The sequence below is a fragment of the Carex rostrata genome, chromosome 10 (assembly GCF_964058835.1).
Source record: "Carex rostrata chromosome 10, lpCarRost1.2, whole genome shotgun sequence".
Taxonomy (NCBI): domain Eukaryota; kingdom Viridiplantae; phylum Streptophyta; class Magnoliopsida; order Poales; family Cyperaceae; genus Carex; species Carex rostrata.
In genome coordinates, this window is record NC_135927.1 from 13,418,121 (window position 1) to 13,437,165 (window position 19,045).

A 19,045-nucleotide genomic window follows, 5' to 3' on the forward strand; every position below is an offset into this window, starting at 1 on the left:
ATAAAAGTTGATTTTCAGGTACATATAAAATGAAGATCATGTTTAACAGTTTGAGCTGAAACTATTTGAATTTTAAATATTAATCTATAGTACAGATCTATGTAGTCATGTAAAGTATCATAATCTAACTGTAATTATAATTATAATCTGTTAGTTGGCCTCGTAGTCGGGCTCGGGCAATAATTTAAGCTTCATGGTTAGGCAAAACCGCAAAATTGATGCACATATGTTGCCCCACATGCCTTGAGCACATCACATATTCCACAGAAAACCTAAGCATGTAGCCCCAACTGCTATTTAAAGCTATTTAGCATCTCCCCACATGAGCCCCTTGAAGCGCTCTCTTTCTCTATCTCTTATTTCTTCTACAAAAGACAAACAATTCTCAGTTAATTTACCTCGTTTAGTATCGAAAAAAATTCAACAAGCTCAGTTCCAGATCGGACGTTGGAAATGGGGCTCTCAAACCACGTGTCACCATCTGATGGTATCCTGATCCTCCTAGTAGCGAACACAGCTCTCTCCGTCTCTCTCCTCAGAGATCTGATCCTCTCTTTCCTGTGCATCTTCACCTCTCGCCTTACCTCCTCGCAGCCTGAGGCGATCAGTACAAGCGTAGAAGCCGAACCGAGCTTGAGAGATCAATTCTTCGACCGGTTTGAGCCTGTCAAGTTTGGCTCAGCGAACCGAGGAGCTGACTGTTGTGTGTGCTTGAACCGGTTCGAGCCCGAGTCGGTGGTGAGCTGGCTCAATTGCGGTCACCTGTTGCACAAGGGCTGTTTGGAGAAGTGGATGGAGTATCAGCATGCCACGTGTCCCATGTGCCGGGCTCACCTTCTTCCTGGCGGAGAAAATTGAAAACTTTCTATATCGTATTATAATTGTAGGAATTTTTACTTAATTTTGTGAGACGTCCGAGAGATCGGTGCTGGGTGTATAGCCAGCTAGTTGATCCAGGAGTACTCATTTCTAATTTTAGTTTTCTTCATATTATTTCCTCTTTATTTTTTTCTGGATTCTCTGTTGCATTATCTCAGTAACAGGCTTTGTTCCAAGTCGCTGACAATTGGATCCTGGGTGGGTAATTTTTTCACCTTGAATGTTTTTTGAGTTCTTCTGTCAGCACTCTTTTGTCAGTGAGATGGAACACAGTCTATTATAGAGAGTATGTATCAGAAGACCTGGATTCCTCGTATGTAAATGAGATTTCTTCGAAATTTTTAAGAAAATGAAGACTTGTACTCTTCCTTCCTTGTATCTAATCATATTTGCTCCTCTGATGACAAAATATAAGGGGATTAACGAACCAACTTTTTTTTTTTTTTTCTCCATCATAACTTAGGTCCAATTAATATCAAATCAAGATATTTAATCCTGGTAAAATCAATGATAATTTAACAGCAAGTCCGAAAAATTATTAAAATTCAGAAAATTACAAACAAGCCCTAGTAAAACAATGATAATTACTTGAACAACTTGAAAACTTTGGATTAAAAATACTCCAAAGCCGCAAGTTATATATTAATTACACTCTTTAATTACAACGAATTTGCTCATAAAATAAATAAAACACAGTAAATCCTTCACTAATTTATTAAACCATCGGCTTATTTAGGAACCAAATTATAGTCTAATTAATCACAGCCGTTGGTTAGATAATCAAGCATTCAAGCCTTGGTGAAGGTTGCAGGGTGCGGGGAGCGAGGCGAAGTGGTCTTGCTGGCGAGCTCTGATAGGTCGGATCCAACGGATCCCGAGCCCAGATCCGATAGCGAAGATCCGATTGAAGCGCTGTTGCGGCGAAAGGAGTTGCGGTGGTACCTGCACCGGAAGGATCCTGTGTGCGTCGTAGGAGAGCACAAGCAATTCCCCTTCTGGCTTGTCTGTTTCTGGAAGATGGGTTTTGGTGTGGTGGATGTTGGTGTGCCCGTTGGTGTGGTCGGTCTTTCATTGCTCTCCTGTGCTGTTCTCTCATTGTTGTTCTCCATTAGTTCAATTTTTTTTTTTTTTTTTTTGGTACCTGAACTGGAATCAATTTTTTTTTTTGTTCTCCATTAGTTCAATGTTGCTTGTAGATTTTTTTTGTTCTTGTTTTCTTCAAAACCAGGCTTTAACTCAAGTCCCTAAATTTATATAGAAAAAATAACCGCTTCCCAACACTTTTTGGCCATATATCCACAAGATGAGAATATTTCAACAAAGAACTCTTTTCAATTTGAATTTGCAATAGAAGATTAAATCTAAAGTACAAAATCATAACTTATTTTTGTGTAGCAATATATGTAAACAGAAAATTAAGAGCCAGAAAGAACAGTTAGGTACATTAACTTAGAAGGATAGAGAAATATAGTCAAAGATAAAATAATGGTTAAGTACGCACCTTAGAATTAAAACCCAAGAAACTCTATTTGTTTTTTGTTTTTCTTTTTTTGAAAGAGAAAAAGAAATCTTCAAGTTCTTGTTTGCCCTTGTACCAATGTACCTTCTCTCGCTTGTCTCCAAATAAAACTTAAAGAAGAATCTACATGAATTAAAACCTTTATAACAAAGATGAAACAAGATTCAAAATTTTCACCTCATGCCTACGCCAATATTCCCAATTTAGTCAGTTGCCAGCTCATATAACGAGGAGTAGGGAAATAGCGGTACCAGCGTAGAGCATTAAGAGAATTTGCGCTAAATAGGAGTAAATTATGGTGTATTAGTTTCAATTTGTATATAGATCTAAGTTAAATTTATATTGTTAATTATAAAGGTAAATATATAACAATTAATAGAAAGCGGTGGTAATAGGGAAACAAAGATAAAGGCCCGTTATGGCCCAATAATGCTCGGAAAGCCTATATGTGGTTGTGGTTGGAGTGAATGCATGACTGCATAGTCGAACAAATTAATCTGATTTGAACGGGTAACCGTGTATATATACCTATTACGTACAGTTATCTATATTATGTCTAAAAATAAGAAAGACAACCTCAAACCACCACTCGTCTCTTGCACCCCTCCAAGGCTCCAACCAATGCATGCAATACCTCAATGCAACCTTCTAAATCTCTCTCCATCGATCCCTCGATCTCTCTTTTTGACACTGACACACATACACGTACTCTTCCATGGACCACCCTCACCACCGGTCCAACAACCTCGAGGTCGAGGACCCTCCCCGGGGCCCCACCAAACCTGTCCGTCCCAATCCCATCCCGAAATACATTTCCCTCTCAACCCATAACTTTTATCGACACAGCCATGCTGACTGCTGTCAGCGCCTCATCTGTTTCTCTTGTACCTTTCTCTTTTTTCTCATTCTTCTTTTCCTCCTCGCCTTCGCTGCCACGTACACCATCCTCAACCCTCAACTCCCCAAATACAAGGTGTCTTCAATTGTAGTCGATTCTCTGAATGTAAACCCTGCAAACACTATGGTATCAACTGCGTTTACAGTATTTATCGAGGCAGATAACCCTAACAAACGTATCGGGATCTGGTACCGTAACGCTGGTACGGTGACTGCTTCATTCCGAGGCGACACGTTGTGTACCGGGGATATACAGCAGTTCTTGCAGCCTGGGAACAATATTACACTGATGGAGATTGATATAAAGGGGAAGAGTGAGACGGAGCCCGGTGAGAGAGCAGCATTATTAGAAGGCATTGCAGGACCGCCTCCCGGTGAAGCCTTGGAGCTGCATGTTATAGCAAGAATTCCAGTTGCGTTCCGCCTCGATAACATTGCAACAATTTGGAGATTTAGAATTGATATATTGTTTACATTGATGCTAAATAGCATTGCCCCGGGGCGACCAGTCCGGATCGAGTCGGCGGAACAACATGTTGAGGTGGATTATATGGATTGGATGTAGTTAATTAGTTATTCATTATTATGATCTTGTTGAATTGTATTGTAGTAGAGCCAAATTGCTTAATTTTAATTGTTATTTAATTTAATTATTCTATCTTTTCGATGGTTGATCTTGCTTTCCTGCTTGCATATATATGTTTATGTTGGTTTAATTGGATCAGATCCTCCGTTATATTGCATGCTTTCAAATTCTTGTTTATTGCTACCAAGCTGAACATATCCGTCTAGGCGATCCCTTAACATCAAACTCATTCAAATTGAAAGTTAAAATTAATTTTTTTTGCTTCATACCACTTATTATTGACAATGTATCGAGTATATATGATGAATCTTAAAAATTCATCGGTAATACATCCAATAATTTGAAAATTTAAAGGTGCAGTTTTGTAACATCTTCAGGGGCGGAGGCGGATTTATTTGCTTAGGCATTTTCATAATTTTTATTTTTGTAATAATATTTGTTGAAATATAATTGATTTTTTTTTTTTAAAGTTTTTATATAATTTACCCTCAAATGCTATTATGTGGTTGGCGAAAACTTGAGTTCACATTCCAGTGGCACAACATATTAATTTATGTTATTCATTTTATGTTATACTTTTATGAGTAAGGCTGCGGTGCTATGGGTTGCATAGATAGGGCTGGCAATGGGCTGAGCCCACAAGTATTTCACCAATTCCATATCCGGCCGGCTTGATAAAAATCTATATGTACCTGACCTGCCTAGCCCATTATAAAGGGCCTAGAAATCTATACTAGGCCCGTCCATGGGCTTTCCCTTCATTCCCACACTTGCCTGTGCTTACCTGCATATGTTAACGGGCTGCCTCACCCGGCCCGGCCCAGCCTGGCCTGGCCCCATCCAGCAACAATTTATACACCAAATATACACATAAACAGTATACACAAAATAGAATTTAAGCAGGCATGGCTGTCAAACAGAATAAAATAGAATTTAACACTCAAACAATAAACCATACAAAATACACAATCAAACAGTATACCATACAAATACAAAAGGGATCTGATGCAATCAAATAACATAATTTAACAGTAAATTTAACATAGTTTAACACCAAATAACATAGTTTAACACTAAATAACATAGTTTTAATACTAAAATAAATTACACAAGCACATTCGCTGATGCAATCAGCTCGATGCCGCCTAATCTGACGTTGTTTTTCTTTCTCCATTATAGAAGACATCTAGCAAGCTGCTGCTGAAATTAACAAAAATGAGATAATTAATACATTAATTAATAAAAACTGCTACTGCTGCTGAACACAAAAAAAATGCCTCTGCTGCTGCATGCTTAACACAAACCTTATGCCATAATTTAATTGCAAAAAAATAAACTCAATAGTATATGCACAACTTATAAACTATGCAAATTATATGCAAACTATAGCAAATTTTAAATCTCAATACAGTTGGTTCTCAGGTCATAAGTCTGATACAGCGCAACAATTACATTAAAGCAAAATTAACAAAACTTACGCCACAGCTTAACCTCTAGAGCACTTTGTTTCCTAGTACATGCATGTGGCAAAGGAATGCACTTTAGCATGGCCAAATCAGATAAACTGATCATCATAAAACCGATACAAAAGAACTTCACAACTTCTCAGATTTTAATATATTCAATGTATCAGAAATTTAATCAAAACAGCTACTGAAAGTTCATGTTTAAATCAGTTCGGCCTGGCCTTACCTGGCTTATTACAGTGCTGGGCCGGGTGGGTATGAGCAGGCCTCCGGGTCGATGGGTTTTTTTGCCATCCCTATTAGCACAGAGGGCCTCTATGCAATGGCTTAATATTTGAGTTTTCAAAATCCTAACAGTTGATCCGAACTGTTCAATATGATTTTCATATGAATATGTACTTGCAAATCAAATTTTATAATTTTAAAAAAAAATTTACTATTTTTTTAGATAGGTAGAAAATTACTTAATCTAAAAAATTCTGCACCATTCAGATATTTAATTTTCTACCTATCTAAAAAATAGTAAAAAAATTCTAAAAAATGTAAAATTTGGTTTGCAAGTACATATTCATATGGAGATCATGTTGAACGGTTCGGATCGACCATTAGAATTTTGAAAACTTGAATATTGAGCTGTTATATAGATGCCCTCTATGCAACCCATAGCACCGTAGCCTTATTCTACTTTTATAGCTCCGGATCTAAATGTTTTTAGTTCCGCCACTGTTATATCTTGATCAATAATCACACAATTTATAATAATTGAATCGTATTAAACTTGACCTTTCTTAATGACAAGTAACACAAGTGCAATTTTATTTTTTTATTTTTTTCAATTTTGACAAATTTCAAAATCATAATATTCTCAACTGATTAGCGAAGCGAACAGTTTGATAGTGTCTATATATTCCGATACATTTCATGTTCACAAAAAATATTTTCCTACACAGAATATCTTGAACCGATTTATAAGAATCCACATATATAAAAGCACAAAAGATGTGTAGGGAGTAGTGTGTGAATTTTTTTCTTTTCGGTAATAGTGGTTTTATGTGAATTGCTCATAATATTTGTTCAAATGCTATGAGAAAAAAATTCTGCTATACTTGAGAATTGATCCGTCCTGTATGAAATTTCTACCCATTTTCATTGGAGGAATCCGTATCACCCAGGTACCTGAGGTGCAAGCTGAAAATCATAACCATTCTTTTAGCTTGACACAAATCTTAAAGCAACCCCCTACAGTCACAGCAGTCAGCAGCTACCGAATTGAGTTTGATCTAAATAGATTTAATGTGGACCGTTCATTCTTTTAAATTCTACCTGGGCGGACATGCACGGACTCCCATTGGAGTGGGATGCGTCTGCATTGCTTGCTTTATATTTTTTTTTAGAAGAAATCAACTTGCAATCTTTTTATGAATCATAATGACTAAGTTTTGTTCATTTAAATTTTAAAAAATAATCTCACTCGTTATTCCTGCTCATTTAACAAAAAGTATGTATTCACCAAAAATTATAAAATTTAGATTTTATTTTGATACTAAAAAATGGGTGGCGTATTTTCTTATACTTGATCATCAATGTACACATAATTTTTTTTTTTTTTTTTTAAAGGGCAAGATCCATTTCATATTACTGAAATCAAATAATTACATCAGTTCCTTAGAGCTAAAGCTCTATATATCACCTAATCAAAAACCAATTTGTCAGAAACCACAAGAGACTAACATAACTGTGCATTATATCTAAAGTCCAAAAATACGCTAAGTTAGCTAAAACTAAGCCACATAACATTGAGCTGAGATTATATATTTCTATAGTCAAAAAGTTGATGCAGGTCTTCTTTAACATATGAGAACTAGGTCATCTTAGAGGTCTTAGCTAGCTGGTAAGCTACTATCTCCAGGGGCATGTATTGATTGAGTGGTATCGCATCCTCAATGATAGGCATCCATTCCTTAGCCGCCTTCTTGAATTTCTTCTTCATATTACCTGTCCAATATCCAAACAATGATTTTATTAGTAAAATTATATTTCTAGGTGTAGCAATATTACAATTAGTAAAACAAAGTTCGTTCCTATGTTTCCATAATATCCAACATACCGCACTAAGAATGATTAGGAATCCTTTTTGTTGTGTTGAGTTAAGACTAAAAGAAAAATCTATCAGATCTGTCCATCTTTCCCAATTGTGCATAACATGTTGACTCTTTCCTAACCAAAACTAGACTTTTCGTGCAGAATGACAGTTAAGGAATAGATGATTCATGGTTTCATCTTCACTACAGAACTGACAAGAGGGGTTTCCTATCCAGCCTCTAATTAAGAGATTATTTTTAGTCAAGATTTTGCCGTGTACAATAAGCCACATAAATACTTTTATTTTTGGTGGTATTGGGAGGTTCCATCACATCATTGCACTACTAGGCTGAATACCCCTAAAATTAAGCAAATTGTAAATGGAGTGTGTAGAAAACTTCCTTGGAGAGTGCTATCGCCATTCTAGAGAATCTTGGTCCCGTGTAAAAGAAGTAGTGCTAATTATGTATAAAATTTCTGCCCAATCAGCCCTATCTATGCCTAACAATGTTGTTCTAAATCTAATACATCTCCCTTGTGTGTTAATTACATCTGACAATAAAACATTGGGGGTCCAGACATTTTTGGAATAAACTATAGTATTTAATCTCTAAAGAACAATCTTGGTGCTAGATATCTTTCCAAAATCTAATTTGAGTGTTAACTCCTGGTTCATAGGATACACTAATGTTTCCTATTTTATCTAAAGAGAGAAGAGCTGTCCAAAAAGAAGAGTGTTGTACTGTATGACCTAATATGTATTTGTATACTACCAGATTTTTCCATGTGCCAGTATACGAGGGATTTTTTAATTTCCACCACCATTTAAGAAGTAGAGATAAGTTCATCTGTCTCAAATCTAGGATTCCTAAACCACCAAATTGTCTAGCTATACAAGCTACTTGCCAATCTAGGAACGAGTATTTTTTCTTAGGGGATGTTCCTTGCCAAAGGAATTTTCTCCTAATTTTGTCTATTTGATTCAATACAGTAACAGAGAGTGTGTACAAAGGGATAGTAGATAGAACCAAATTAAGAAGTGTAATCCTACCTCCTATAGACAACAAGTGTCCTTACCAATTTTTGAGTCTACTTTCTATTTTGTCTACAAGAAATTGCCAATTAGCTACTAGTAATTTTTTAAAGTGTAGGGGCAAACCTAGGTATTTAAGTGGGAAAGTTCTCCAATGGCATCTAAAAATTTGATTGAGTTCTAATGATTCATCTACATGGAGAGGATAGATTTCAGTTTTTTCATAGTTCATTTTGAAGCCATAAAGGGCTTCAAATGCCAACATTGCCCTCCATGCAGCTTTTACATTCTCTTCCTAGGCTTCTAGGAAAAGAATTGTATCATCCGCATAGTGGCAATTAGTAATTGCTGTATTATTTATGCATTGCAGTCCTAATCCTTTAATGATGTTAGCTTGTCTACCCTTATTAAAAATCTTACTTAAAGTGTCAGCAACCAATATATAAAGGAAAGGAGACAAGGGATCTCCTTGTCTCACTCCTCGTTTACAATAAAAGTATTCCGTAAGATCTCCATTAATTGTAAGGCATGACTGATCTATAGAGCCAATTTTTGATCCACTGTATCCATTTAGATCCGAAATTTCTACTTTCTAAAACTTCTAAGAGATAATCCCAATGAATTTTATCATACGTTTTTTCAAAGTTTACTTTTATAACTACTCCTGGTTGTTTACTAGTATTACAAGAATGAAGAATTTATTGACTAAGGATTACGTTATTTAAAATAAACCTATTCTTAATGAAGGCTGATTGACTACTATCTATAATTCTAGGCATAATGGGTTCTAAGCGAAGAGTAAGTATTTTAGAAAGTATTTTAAAGTTACAATTAACTAAACTAATTGGTCTAAATTTTTTAATGAGGGTAGCATCCTTTTCTTTAGGGATGAGATAGATGCATGATTTATTAATCTTGTGTAAATCTAAAGTATTTTCAAAGAAGTAATGTGCTAGAAGTATAAGATCATTCTTAACTATGTCTCAAAAAAATTGATAAAATTTGAATGTAAACCCATCAGGGCCAGGGGACCCATTGGGTTCAGATACAAACACATCTTCTTTCAGCTCAGCTTCCATGAATGGTCGTTTTAATTCCCATTGTTCTAAATGGATTAATTTATCCTTTGGTTCCCAAAACTCATTTGTCAGAAATCCATACTTGTCTCCTACTGTACCTAACAAATCCTTATAGTATTGAACTATGTGATGCTTAATTTCAGCTAGATTATTAGTGATTTGACCATTTATTTCTAAAGTATTAATCTTGTTTTCTTATGTCTATGGGTAGCTACAGTGTGGAAATATTTGGTGTTTGCATCACCTTCAGCCAACCACCTTTGTTTAGATAACAGTTTCCAATGAGATTCCTCTTCCTGGTACAGTGTGTCTAACTCAACTTGAGAGGTTATCCACTCTTCCTCTTCTGTTGTTGTAAATGGCCTATCTTCTCTAATTTTTTCAAATTTATGCAACTGCGACAACAATTGTGTCTTTTCTCTTTTTCTTTTCCTTGTATGTTTTAATATTTTATTCTAACTTTTGGCAATGTCTGGCATGGATTCTTGCCACCACTTACCCATTAGAGCAACAAAATCCTCTTGTTCAGTGCAGGAAGTCTTGTAGCATAAATCCGGTCCCAAGAAATTGACGTGAAAACTCTATCTAAAAGAGCAAATGATCTACCATTTGTCCATGTGTACTTCCTAGATGCTAATTTGTGTTCAATTAAGTGATGCTCATTGATAAACTTATTAAATTTTCTACTTACAGAACTATCAAAGGTATCTCCTATTTGTCTTTCTTGTTTTCTAAGAGCATTAAAGTCCCCACATAGGAACCAAACATCCTTTGTGGAATCTCTAACAGTTCGTAATTCAATGTACACATAATTAATTGAACGAGCCGTTCATTTTTTTGACGTACGTATTGTTTATATACTTAAAAATTCTAAAATTTATATTTTTTTTGACTCAAAGAGTCAATATAGAATATCCTTGACATTGAATAATATATACAGTTTACTGTCACCAAAACAGTTGTAGATTGATCCGTCTTTTCTCTCTCTGTATCTTTGCTTCACTTTCATAAGACTCTTACTAATTGATCTGGAAAACTTGTTACATAACTTGGACATACATATCACGAATTAAAATCAACAGTGTCATATATAATTAATTAAGTAATTTGCTATCAACTTTAATATGAATTAACTCGTTTGCAATTGGTGAAGCACTTTATAATGTAAAAGCCACAAAACCCCTAATAAGAAGCATTGAGTCTAATTACTTTCCATCTTTATCTCCACATAATTTCACTCACTTTATTAAGCGAAACTATTACAATTACAAGAAGCATGTCAAAAAAATGCTTTAAACGAGAATCATTCCTAGTCCACATAGTACTAATAAAACTTTTTAACAGCACAAAGAATTTTCCCACAACAATCAAGAAACTTCTAGAAGTTCCTTTCCACATCTTCTCCCAGCTATGTTGAGACTATCTATTTACACCTATAACCTAAACTTCGGTGAACTTTTATGACTTTGGGAGTGTGAATTCCTTCTCCAGTGTACTAAAAATTTGTTTGATGCGAGAAGAACAACTCGACAATGCATTTTTGGTAATCTTTTTTTGATGCTTTGTGGTCTTCAACCAAGCGATACCAACTGATGCTTGTACCAGACATGCTTTTGCCTTTGGGGCCTGATCCTCTATCTGGTATCTCAAATGAAGCTGCATATACCAAAAATTATAGTCACAAAAATCTTTTATTATAAAATCCTAAATCATAAGGAATCCCCATACTAATAGTGAACTCATAAGGAATCCCCATACTAATAGTCTGGCGCTAGGCCTGACCAGCAGATTACAACTCAACCACACCTTTTTTAGACTCTTTTGGTTCCTTAAACCCAGGTATTTTATGCAAGAAACACCAAAGAGGCCAATTGACAAACATAAATAAATAAAAAAGATCCACTTTGTTGAGTTATATGGGTACCACAAGATAATAGCATGCTATGATAAACTAAGGTTCTCAACTTGACTCCTCACGTGCTTGCAATCACCAAAAAAAAAAAGTAAATAAAAAGGAACTAGAGTAATTGGAAAATCAGTCATACATTGAAGTAGTCACCAAGCATGGCACCCTGGATGGCCATAACCTCTTCAATGATCCAACCATTTCGATCGGGCAGGGTAGACTTCTGCTGAGTGCTTGCTACCTCACCACTGTACCGTGACAGGTTCTTCCCTAACTTAAAATTCATCTGCCTCTGGTACGCGTCTTCCTTCACCGGTTCCCATGTCGATACTGAGTAATCTACGCATCCCACCTTCTCCATCACCCTATGCTCCAATGCTCCACCTTCATATAGTTCCATTACTGACGATATCTGATTCCACAAACAAAATGGTCAATACCAAGATAGTCATCAGTTTTAAATTAGGGAAAATTTCTAGTGTACCCATCAAAACTTTCAAAATAGCCAATATCCCCATCAAAACATTGAAATATCTTATTTCCCCATTCTAACTTGAAATTCTTTCTTATTCCCCCATATGTTGATTAAATTTGATAATTTAAGCTAAATTTATAATTTTCTTTTATTTTAAAATTTAAATGTCTATTTTGCCCCTCTTCTCCTTTCTCCTTCTTCATCCCATCTTTTATAGAGCTTCTCTTAGCTACAAATGGTGATTCGAAAGAGAAAAATAAAGAGGGTTTCTAATGTTATTGAAAAATGGATGACTCGCCCCACCACTCGTTTGCACGTGCTACTACTGGGGCTTCTAATATGGCTGGATGCATATAGACCACCTTCTCCACCTACAAACTGCTTATGTTCTCACCATCGGAAATGGTTTTGCCTTTTGCACAGTCTTTGACTTCTATGTACATGTTATTTGAAAGATCTCCTTTGTCATTGGGACATCACCATCTCCAATGGGCATATTTTGAAATTATCGAAATTGGGTTAAATTTTAACCTGAACCCAGTTAAGCTTGAAGAGATATCTTTTGACTGGTATGAAGTACACAATGTATGAGTCATTTGGTATTGTACCAAGAAAGACCAAATTGAGATCAGTTATACACTTAAAAAACAGCAAAAGAAAAAGAGCCAAAGTATTGATTTTTTTTTTAAAATAAGCATCAAAGTATTGATTATTTATTTTTGAAGAAAATTAAAGTATTGATTATTTTCTGACGGCCTCTAACATTGAAGCTCTCTCCATTTTTCTCTTTCAAATTACCATTTCTAACTAAGAGAAGTTCTACAAAAGATGGGGTGAAGAAGGAGAAAGACAAGAGGGACAAAATAGACATTCAATCTTTAAAATGAAATAAAATTATTAATTCAGCTTAAATTATCAAATTTAATCAACACATGGGGAAATAAGAAAGGGTTTCAAGTTAGAATGGGGAAATAAGAAATTTCAATGTTTTGATGGGGACATTGGTTATTTTGAAAGTTTCCATGGGTACACTGGAAATTATCCCTTTAAATTATAGTATAATAGATGCAAAATGGTATCATAACTGAGAAAAAAATGTGTAATACAAAAAGAAAAACTAATTTATTTATCAAAGAAATGGTATATACAGTGTTTCATTGTTTTGTCAGATGGAGAAAACTGTTACTTCAACTATAAAAAAATAAGCAGAATTTGTTTTTTGTTCAGTAACAATTAAAAAAGAAGTCTGCACATGAAATGTTTACTACAAAGCACATGTAACTGCTCTATCCAAAGGCAGGAACGTATATACAAACTTACATTGAGAGGGAGCGAGCATGAGAAAACCTCTGACATCATTACATCATCCATGCCAATAAAAGATCCGCTATCTTCACTATTGAAAGATCCACTATCTTCACTATTTAAAGATTTGGTATCTGATTCTTCCTCGACTAATTGCACCTTCTGTTCTGGGCTCAGCGACCTCGACTTCCACAATGCCAACATTGTCCTTTCAATAAATCCAACCATGTTAGTTTATTTAGTAATAGCAAGGTCCCTTGTGGAAAGTTGGTTGGATCAATTTAAAAGAAGTTGGTATTATTTCTTTGTCACATGCATGAACTTATGTTGAGTGGGGAATTGGGGGATTCGAATTTTGAGGCTTGAAATGGCGTCAATAATATAAGCTTGTTCTGGTCTTACCACTAATGTTAATATACCTTTACTGATACTGACTGGAACAATACCAGTATCACGGGAATAATTGCAGGAGGGAGGATATTATATTGATGCAGAATTGCACAAACTAAGATTTTGCCGTGGATATATTCCATTGAGATGAGGCTGGTTTGTGACATAATTGCATAATTGAGATATAACGGAGAATGAGATGATTAAAACTGGGTTACATAAATTAATTTCACATTTTGAGTAATTGCTCATTTGATGAATCAAGTACTTTTTGGATAATGGCATTACCTATTGGCCACATTGAAAGACACAAAGGATTGGAACAGGAACCGCAGCCTTCCTTCCTCATCAACTGACTTGGCCCCATGTTTTGCATCATGGCCCCTCCCTTTTCTCAAAATTACAAGGATCGACGGACTTCCCATGGACGAAAGGGAAGCTGGGACCACCTGAATATCCTCTATATCCTCCCAGAGGAAGAAGAATTTTGTTTTGTGCCCAAAAAGATTTGAATAGAAACCTATTATTCGAGGTGATAGAAAAAGCCGTCCCTGCAGATTAGAACCCACATAATTAAATAAAAAAAGAAGTAAAAAAGGAACAGATTATTTTGCTTATGCGAAATAAACTAGTTATCTGGAATCTCGGGGGTCCCATGAAAGAGTTTTTCCTTTTCCTTTCTATTTCTCTTGTGAGCTTTTCTTGCACAAGGGGAAAAGATAACTAGTATAAGGCATGATTGCACATTGCACAATTGTGTAATATTTGGCACAAGGGCATTGCACCATAATTCAAACTAGACATAATTGCCCAATTGACTGTAGATTCGGTACCAATGCCTTTCCATAAGCTAATATTAACCAGAAAAGGGCTAACAATTACTGACCTGGGTATGCATTTTGCGCTTGAGGTGGCATGTGAAATCATTGATCAGAAACTCTTCCGAAGGGAGGCCGAAGATCTTTTGAAATCCTGAATTTGTCTGAGGCGACCTTATATTTACCTACATAATATTAAAACTCAACAAATTACTCTCATTGGAATATTAGACCGGTACACATCCAAATTGCTGATCAGGTATGGTTAGTTCACTTAACCACGACTGAAAATAGTCAATGGGGCTACAACATTAAGGTCTTTCAATAGCATCCCTAAAAGGTTTTAGTACTGGTATGGTGTTGTTCTGATATCATACAACTCAATCCATGTACCACATATACAATTTTATACCAACTGAAATCCCTAAAAGATAACTTTATACCAGTAACAACAAACTGATGCTGCACTGGGCATATCCAGATTCAGTACCACATAGCATAAATATTTTAACACGAAAGCAGCATTAGCACTGCTTAGGCCAAATACATCCTAGAACCAACTAATGATTGTGTGGGCCCCTCAAATTGAATAGCACCAATAAACTATACCATTATATACAGGCCAGGTTTCTTGTTCATACTTTGAAGATAATTCAATATAGACACTGCAAAAGCATCTTTGGCCAGTAAAGTAATGTAATGCTAATAGCTAATGGTATTCTTGTACCTTCTTGCCGACCTCCCTCTCAACCTTGTCGTGGTACTGTTTTACAATGTCATTTCCCTTGGTGTTGTCAAGGAAGATGCGCAGGTGGACCCGGGACTGGCACGCCTGGGCCAGCTTGCCCTGGAGTGCGATCCACATATCAGAAAGGTCTGACAGATTCGATTTCACAAAGTTGACCTCAGCATGGCCTAGGAGAGCCGCTTCTTCAAACGGGCCATCAAAACCATAGACATCTATATCCATTACTGATGGAGGGTCATCCATTGCATCAAATTCAAAAATCTCTGAAAATAAGATATGGCAAGTAATTAAATGGCAACTTTGTATGTGCTGATAAATCAGATTATCAACTAGGCCAAGAATTAATCAATTGACTCATTGATAGACAAGTTAACCCCATTTTTGCAATTAAAACCCGAAAACTCCTTGACTGTGCAATTTACACATTGCACAATTGAGAGTTAAATAAAGTTTGGTTATGAGACTACACCTCAACAAGTGCTCACTAATTTACTCTCAGAAAAGACACCAAATATATACAGCAGTATAGATACTGCAAAAGCCGTCAAATCAAAACTTAATAAACAGTTATTCTACCATTCCATTGGGGCTCTAGGGTTTGGAACTTAATAGAGCTGGTCCTGGATTGCCCATTGCACGTGAAAACAACATATGGGTCAGACCCCGTTGAGTCAACTGCTGCCAGATTTGACCCCTCGAGCAGCGCAACTGTCAGCAACCAACCTTCTCCTTGTGCTTTCACACCATGATCACTTCCTATATATTATAAATGATAATTGCTAAGTTTGTGAATTACATTGGTAGTGTAGACCATCAAACTTAATTTCATTGTTTGACTTTGACCATCCATGATGTGTGAAAGTGTATGTGTACGTGGACAGGGAGAGCAAAACAACAAAATGTAAGTGACAAAGTAAATGAGTTAGGGTGGTTTCGATATGGGAACTGTATTGGTATAATAACCCAAAAAGAAACTGAAAATGAGTCAGTGGGTAACACATTCATAAAGATTCACTGCTAGTAACACCCCGGTACAAAACCCGAGTGTTATAAAGTCTAGGTTCTGACTTACACGCAATACAGTTCAAATAGTTATAGAAAAATCACTTGAAGCTTTTGGCCTCACATAGCGAGTATGGTAATATGTTCTGTACCAGCCAGTAGCTTTCTGTAACTGATCACTACAGATATTAACGCAGGTTCTGTTTTGCAAAAGAAGCAAATCCTAAATAATTTTAAAACTGTAAATATACCTTTTTGCTGCTTGGCATTGAGGAAACGCGACACCATGCCAAGAACCCTCTGCCCCTGTAACACCAAAATCCCACAAACCACTAATTCCCCAAAGGAATCAGGTAAGTCAAGTCCCGAGAACTCTAGTCCCTGAATCACACTAGGCTTTGCCAGTGCTATATGGAGCAAAACGTAACCAGCAGCACAAATAGTGGATAGAACTGTAAAATTTGCGAAGAACCTCAATCCCATCCTCCAGTTTGATTCACTCTCAGGTTTAATAGAGGCCAACATTTGTTCCTTGTTTGCCCCAAGGTCCTTCAATTCCAATACTTTTGCATTTTGGCCCAGAAGTTCTGAGAATTGGTCAAAGCTATCTTTTAGTCCCTGTCTTGACCCATTTTCAATCATGCCTTTCATCATGGTACTTTGTAAAAAGTTTGTTCGCCATGATATAACAAGACAGGTTGTTTTCTGCTCCTCATCTGCAAGCTCAGGACCTGGGCTGATGGAAAAGAGAAGCTCAGTTCTAAAATAAGTCCCGAATGGAACATCAGGCGTGCTAACACTGCATAGAACTGCAAAATTTTCGTTTTCAACCCTGATATAATTTTGTTCCTCAGTTCCCTTCACAGCCTTCACTAGTTTTGTGGCAGCTTTTGTGTATGTGACCAATCTTCTCAAAACTTCCCCGTCATTTTCAATTTTCCAGTTTTCAAACTGTAACCCCACCGTGCCTTGTATTTCAGCAAGTGAATTCCAAAAGTTCGTATTTGGCGAGAATAAGATTGAGTTTAATTCACTAGGAGCAATGACATAAACTTGGTCGACCAATACCCCTCCTGGCAAATTTGCTGGTGCCTCACCACCTTGATGCTTTGATTCAAAAGCCTTTAACAATTCATCAAATGACATGTTTGAACTTAAATTTGTGTCCTCAGATGAGGACTCAGCATCAGAATTGGTCAGCTGGCCTGGCTCCTCTTGCACAGCTTCTAAAGGGTTATTTGCTTCAGCATTTCGACCTGAGAAAACTTGAAAAACTCGATCAAGGAAAGAGGGGCCCGAGAGCTTCTCATCTTTTAATGGGTCTGGGTCACATGACAATATATCAGAACCCGTAAGGTCACCTTCTCTCTTCAACTCAGATGATTTGTCAGAGTTGGAGGTGACGTCGTCTAAAGGGGGTTGAGAGATCAAGGCTGAATCGTCACTTGTGTTTTGAGATAGAGATATGTTTATGCAAATTTCACCTAAGTTTGGAAAACAATAAATAAAAGGATTAGTGGTTATGTTGCACTTTGATCACTCATCAAATAATGAAAAAAAAATTTAAGTTCAAACAAGTATTACTTCCGTCAGGCGAGCCTGAAAATAACAAATTATTCCTCATTTTGCCCCAATTAGCATGAATAATCCAATTAAGCTTTCAATCTGACCAAACTTACCCATAAAATTTACCATCATTTGTTCAATTAAATGATGATCGACCAAACAAACATCTTTTTGATATCACTAATAAAAGGATCTTTATATCTAAACCAATAGTCAAAATGCATACATGTATGCTGTGTACATGCTGGTTTCTGAATCAAGAACTCAAATATCACCAAAATGTTTGATTTCTGAATAAAATAATAACACCAGTACTATACGATATTTACTATTGACCGGCTACTATCAAAAGAAGAAAAGAAAAATCTGAATTAGAAAGAAGAGGAGAAATCTCAAATTACCACAGTTCTTAATTTTTGACTTCTTGCTCTTGGGTTGAAGCTGGTACCATTGAATTCCCAAAGACAAATTCTCTTTATCCAAAAGGGTCGAAACGGGCACCTTTATCTGCCCCAGAAAATCATCTGCAAAGTATTTATCTTCATCCAGTACAGAAATACAAATCTCCTCCTTCAAATTGCCGACCCGAAAGCTGAACTCTTCATCCCAGATTGGATTTAAGCTCTTTTTAACCACCTTTGTTTTAGCTCTTTGCCTCCCCAGCTGTACTTTCACATAGGGATCACTTAATCCATTGCTATCCATGGCCAGGAGACCTCGAGCTTCAATTACTTGAACAATTAGCTTCATTTTGGTGTTATTTGGAGTAATTAGTGGCTAGAGCTGTAGGATTTAGAAGTTTCTGGGATAAATTGGTAATGCCACCACGTTCCAGAGAAATCAAAGGAGATAAAGAGGAAATTACAATATCAGTGTAGTGGCACAGAATTGACGAATTGAGATATAGAAAGAAATTGAAAAGTCACATTACTAGAAGGCTGAAACAATTAATTAAAGAGTCTTTATTCCAAGCTAATTTTGCTTGAATAGAGATGAACAGAATGATCGAAAACTAAAGATGAACAGAGAATGATCGAATTGATTGGAGACTTGGAGTCAATCGGTTCGATCGGACTCGGAGAGAGGGAAGAAGGAAATAGTGGGAGTCGTTATCGGGTTTCGGGCACAGGAGTACACGGCATTTATTTACGAAAGGAGTTGGCAGTTATTGCGGGGGAGAGAGAGAGAGAGATTTCTCCCTTTCTCTATCTAGTCTAGAGAGAGAGAGAGAGAGAGAGAGAGAGAGGTCCGTAGTCCGTACTCGTCTCTCTTCCCCCCGCGTTGTCAGTTGTCA

At 36.4% G+C, this 19,045-nt stretch overlaps 3 protein-coding genes across 3 annotated transcripts; 2 read left to right on the forward strand and 1 right to left on the reverse strand.

The window, feature by feature from the left end:
* Positions 1–453: 453 nt before the first annotated feature.
* On the forward strand, positions 454–858 carry LOC144560315 (putative E3 ubiquitin-protein ligase XERICO). Its single transcript, XM_078309475.1, has one exon. The coding sequence runs from the start codon at positions 454–456 to the stop codon at positions 856–858; it is 405 nt and encodes a 134-aa protein (XP_078165601.1).
* Positions 859–3,113: 2,255 nt separating this feature from the next.
* LOC144560316 (NDR1/HIN1-like protein 13) lies at positions 3,114–3,860 on the forward strand. The gene has a single exon (XM_078309476.1). It carries the CDS (start codon positions 3,114–3,116, stop codon positions 3,858–3,860), a length of 747 nt encoding a protein of 248 aa, XP_078165602.1.
* Positions 3,861–10,736: 6,876 nt separating this feature from the next.
* Positions 10,737–18,872, reverse strand: LOC144560432 (C2 calcium/lipid-binding and GRAM domain containing protein). The gene is made up of 9 exons (XM_078309631.1): positions 18,153–18,872; positions 16,437–17,669; positions 15,760–15,939; positions 15,163–15,446; positions 14,504–14,620; positions 13,906–14,168; positions 13,243–13,435; positions 11,587–11,859; positions 10,737–11,197 (listed from the first exon to the last, which is right to left on the reverse strand). The coding sequence occupies exons 1-9, from the start codon at positions 18,499–18,501 to the stop codon at positions 11,000–11,002; spliced, it is 3,090 nt and encodes a 1,029-aa protein (XP_078165757.1). The 5' UTR covers positions 18,502–18,872; the 3' UTR covers positions 10,737–10,999.
* Between the last annotated feature and the right edge of the window lie 173 nt (positions 18,873–19,045).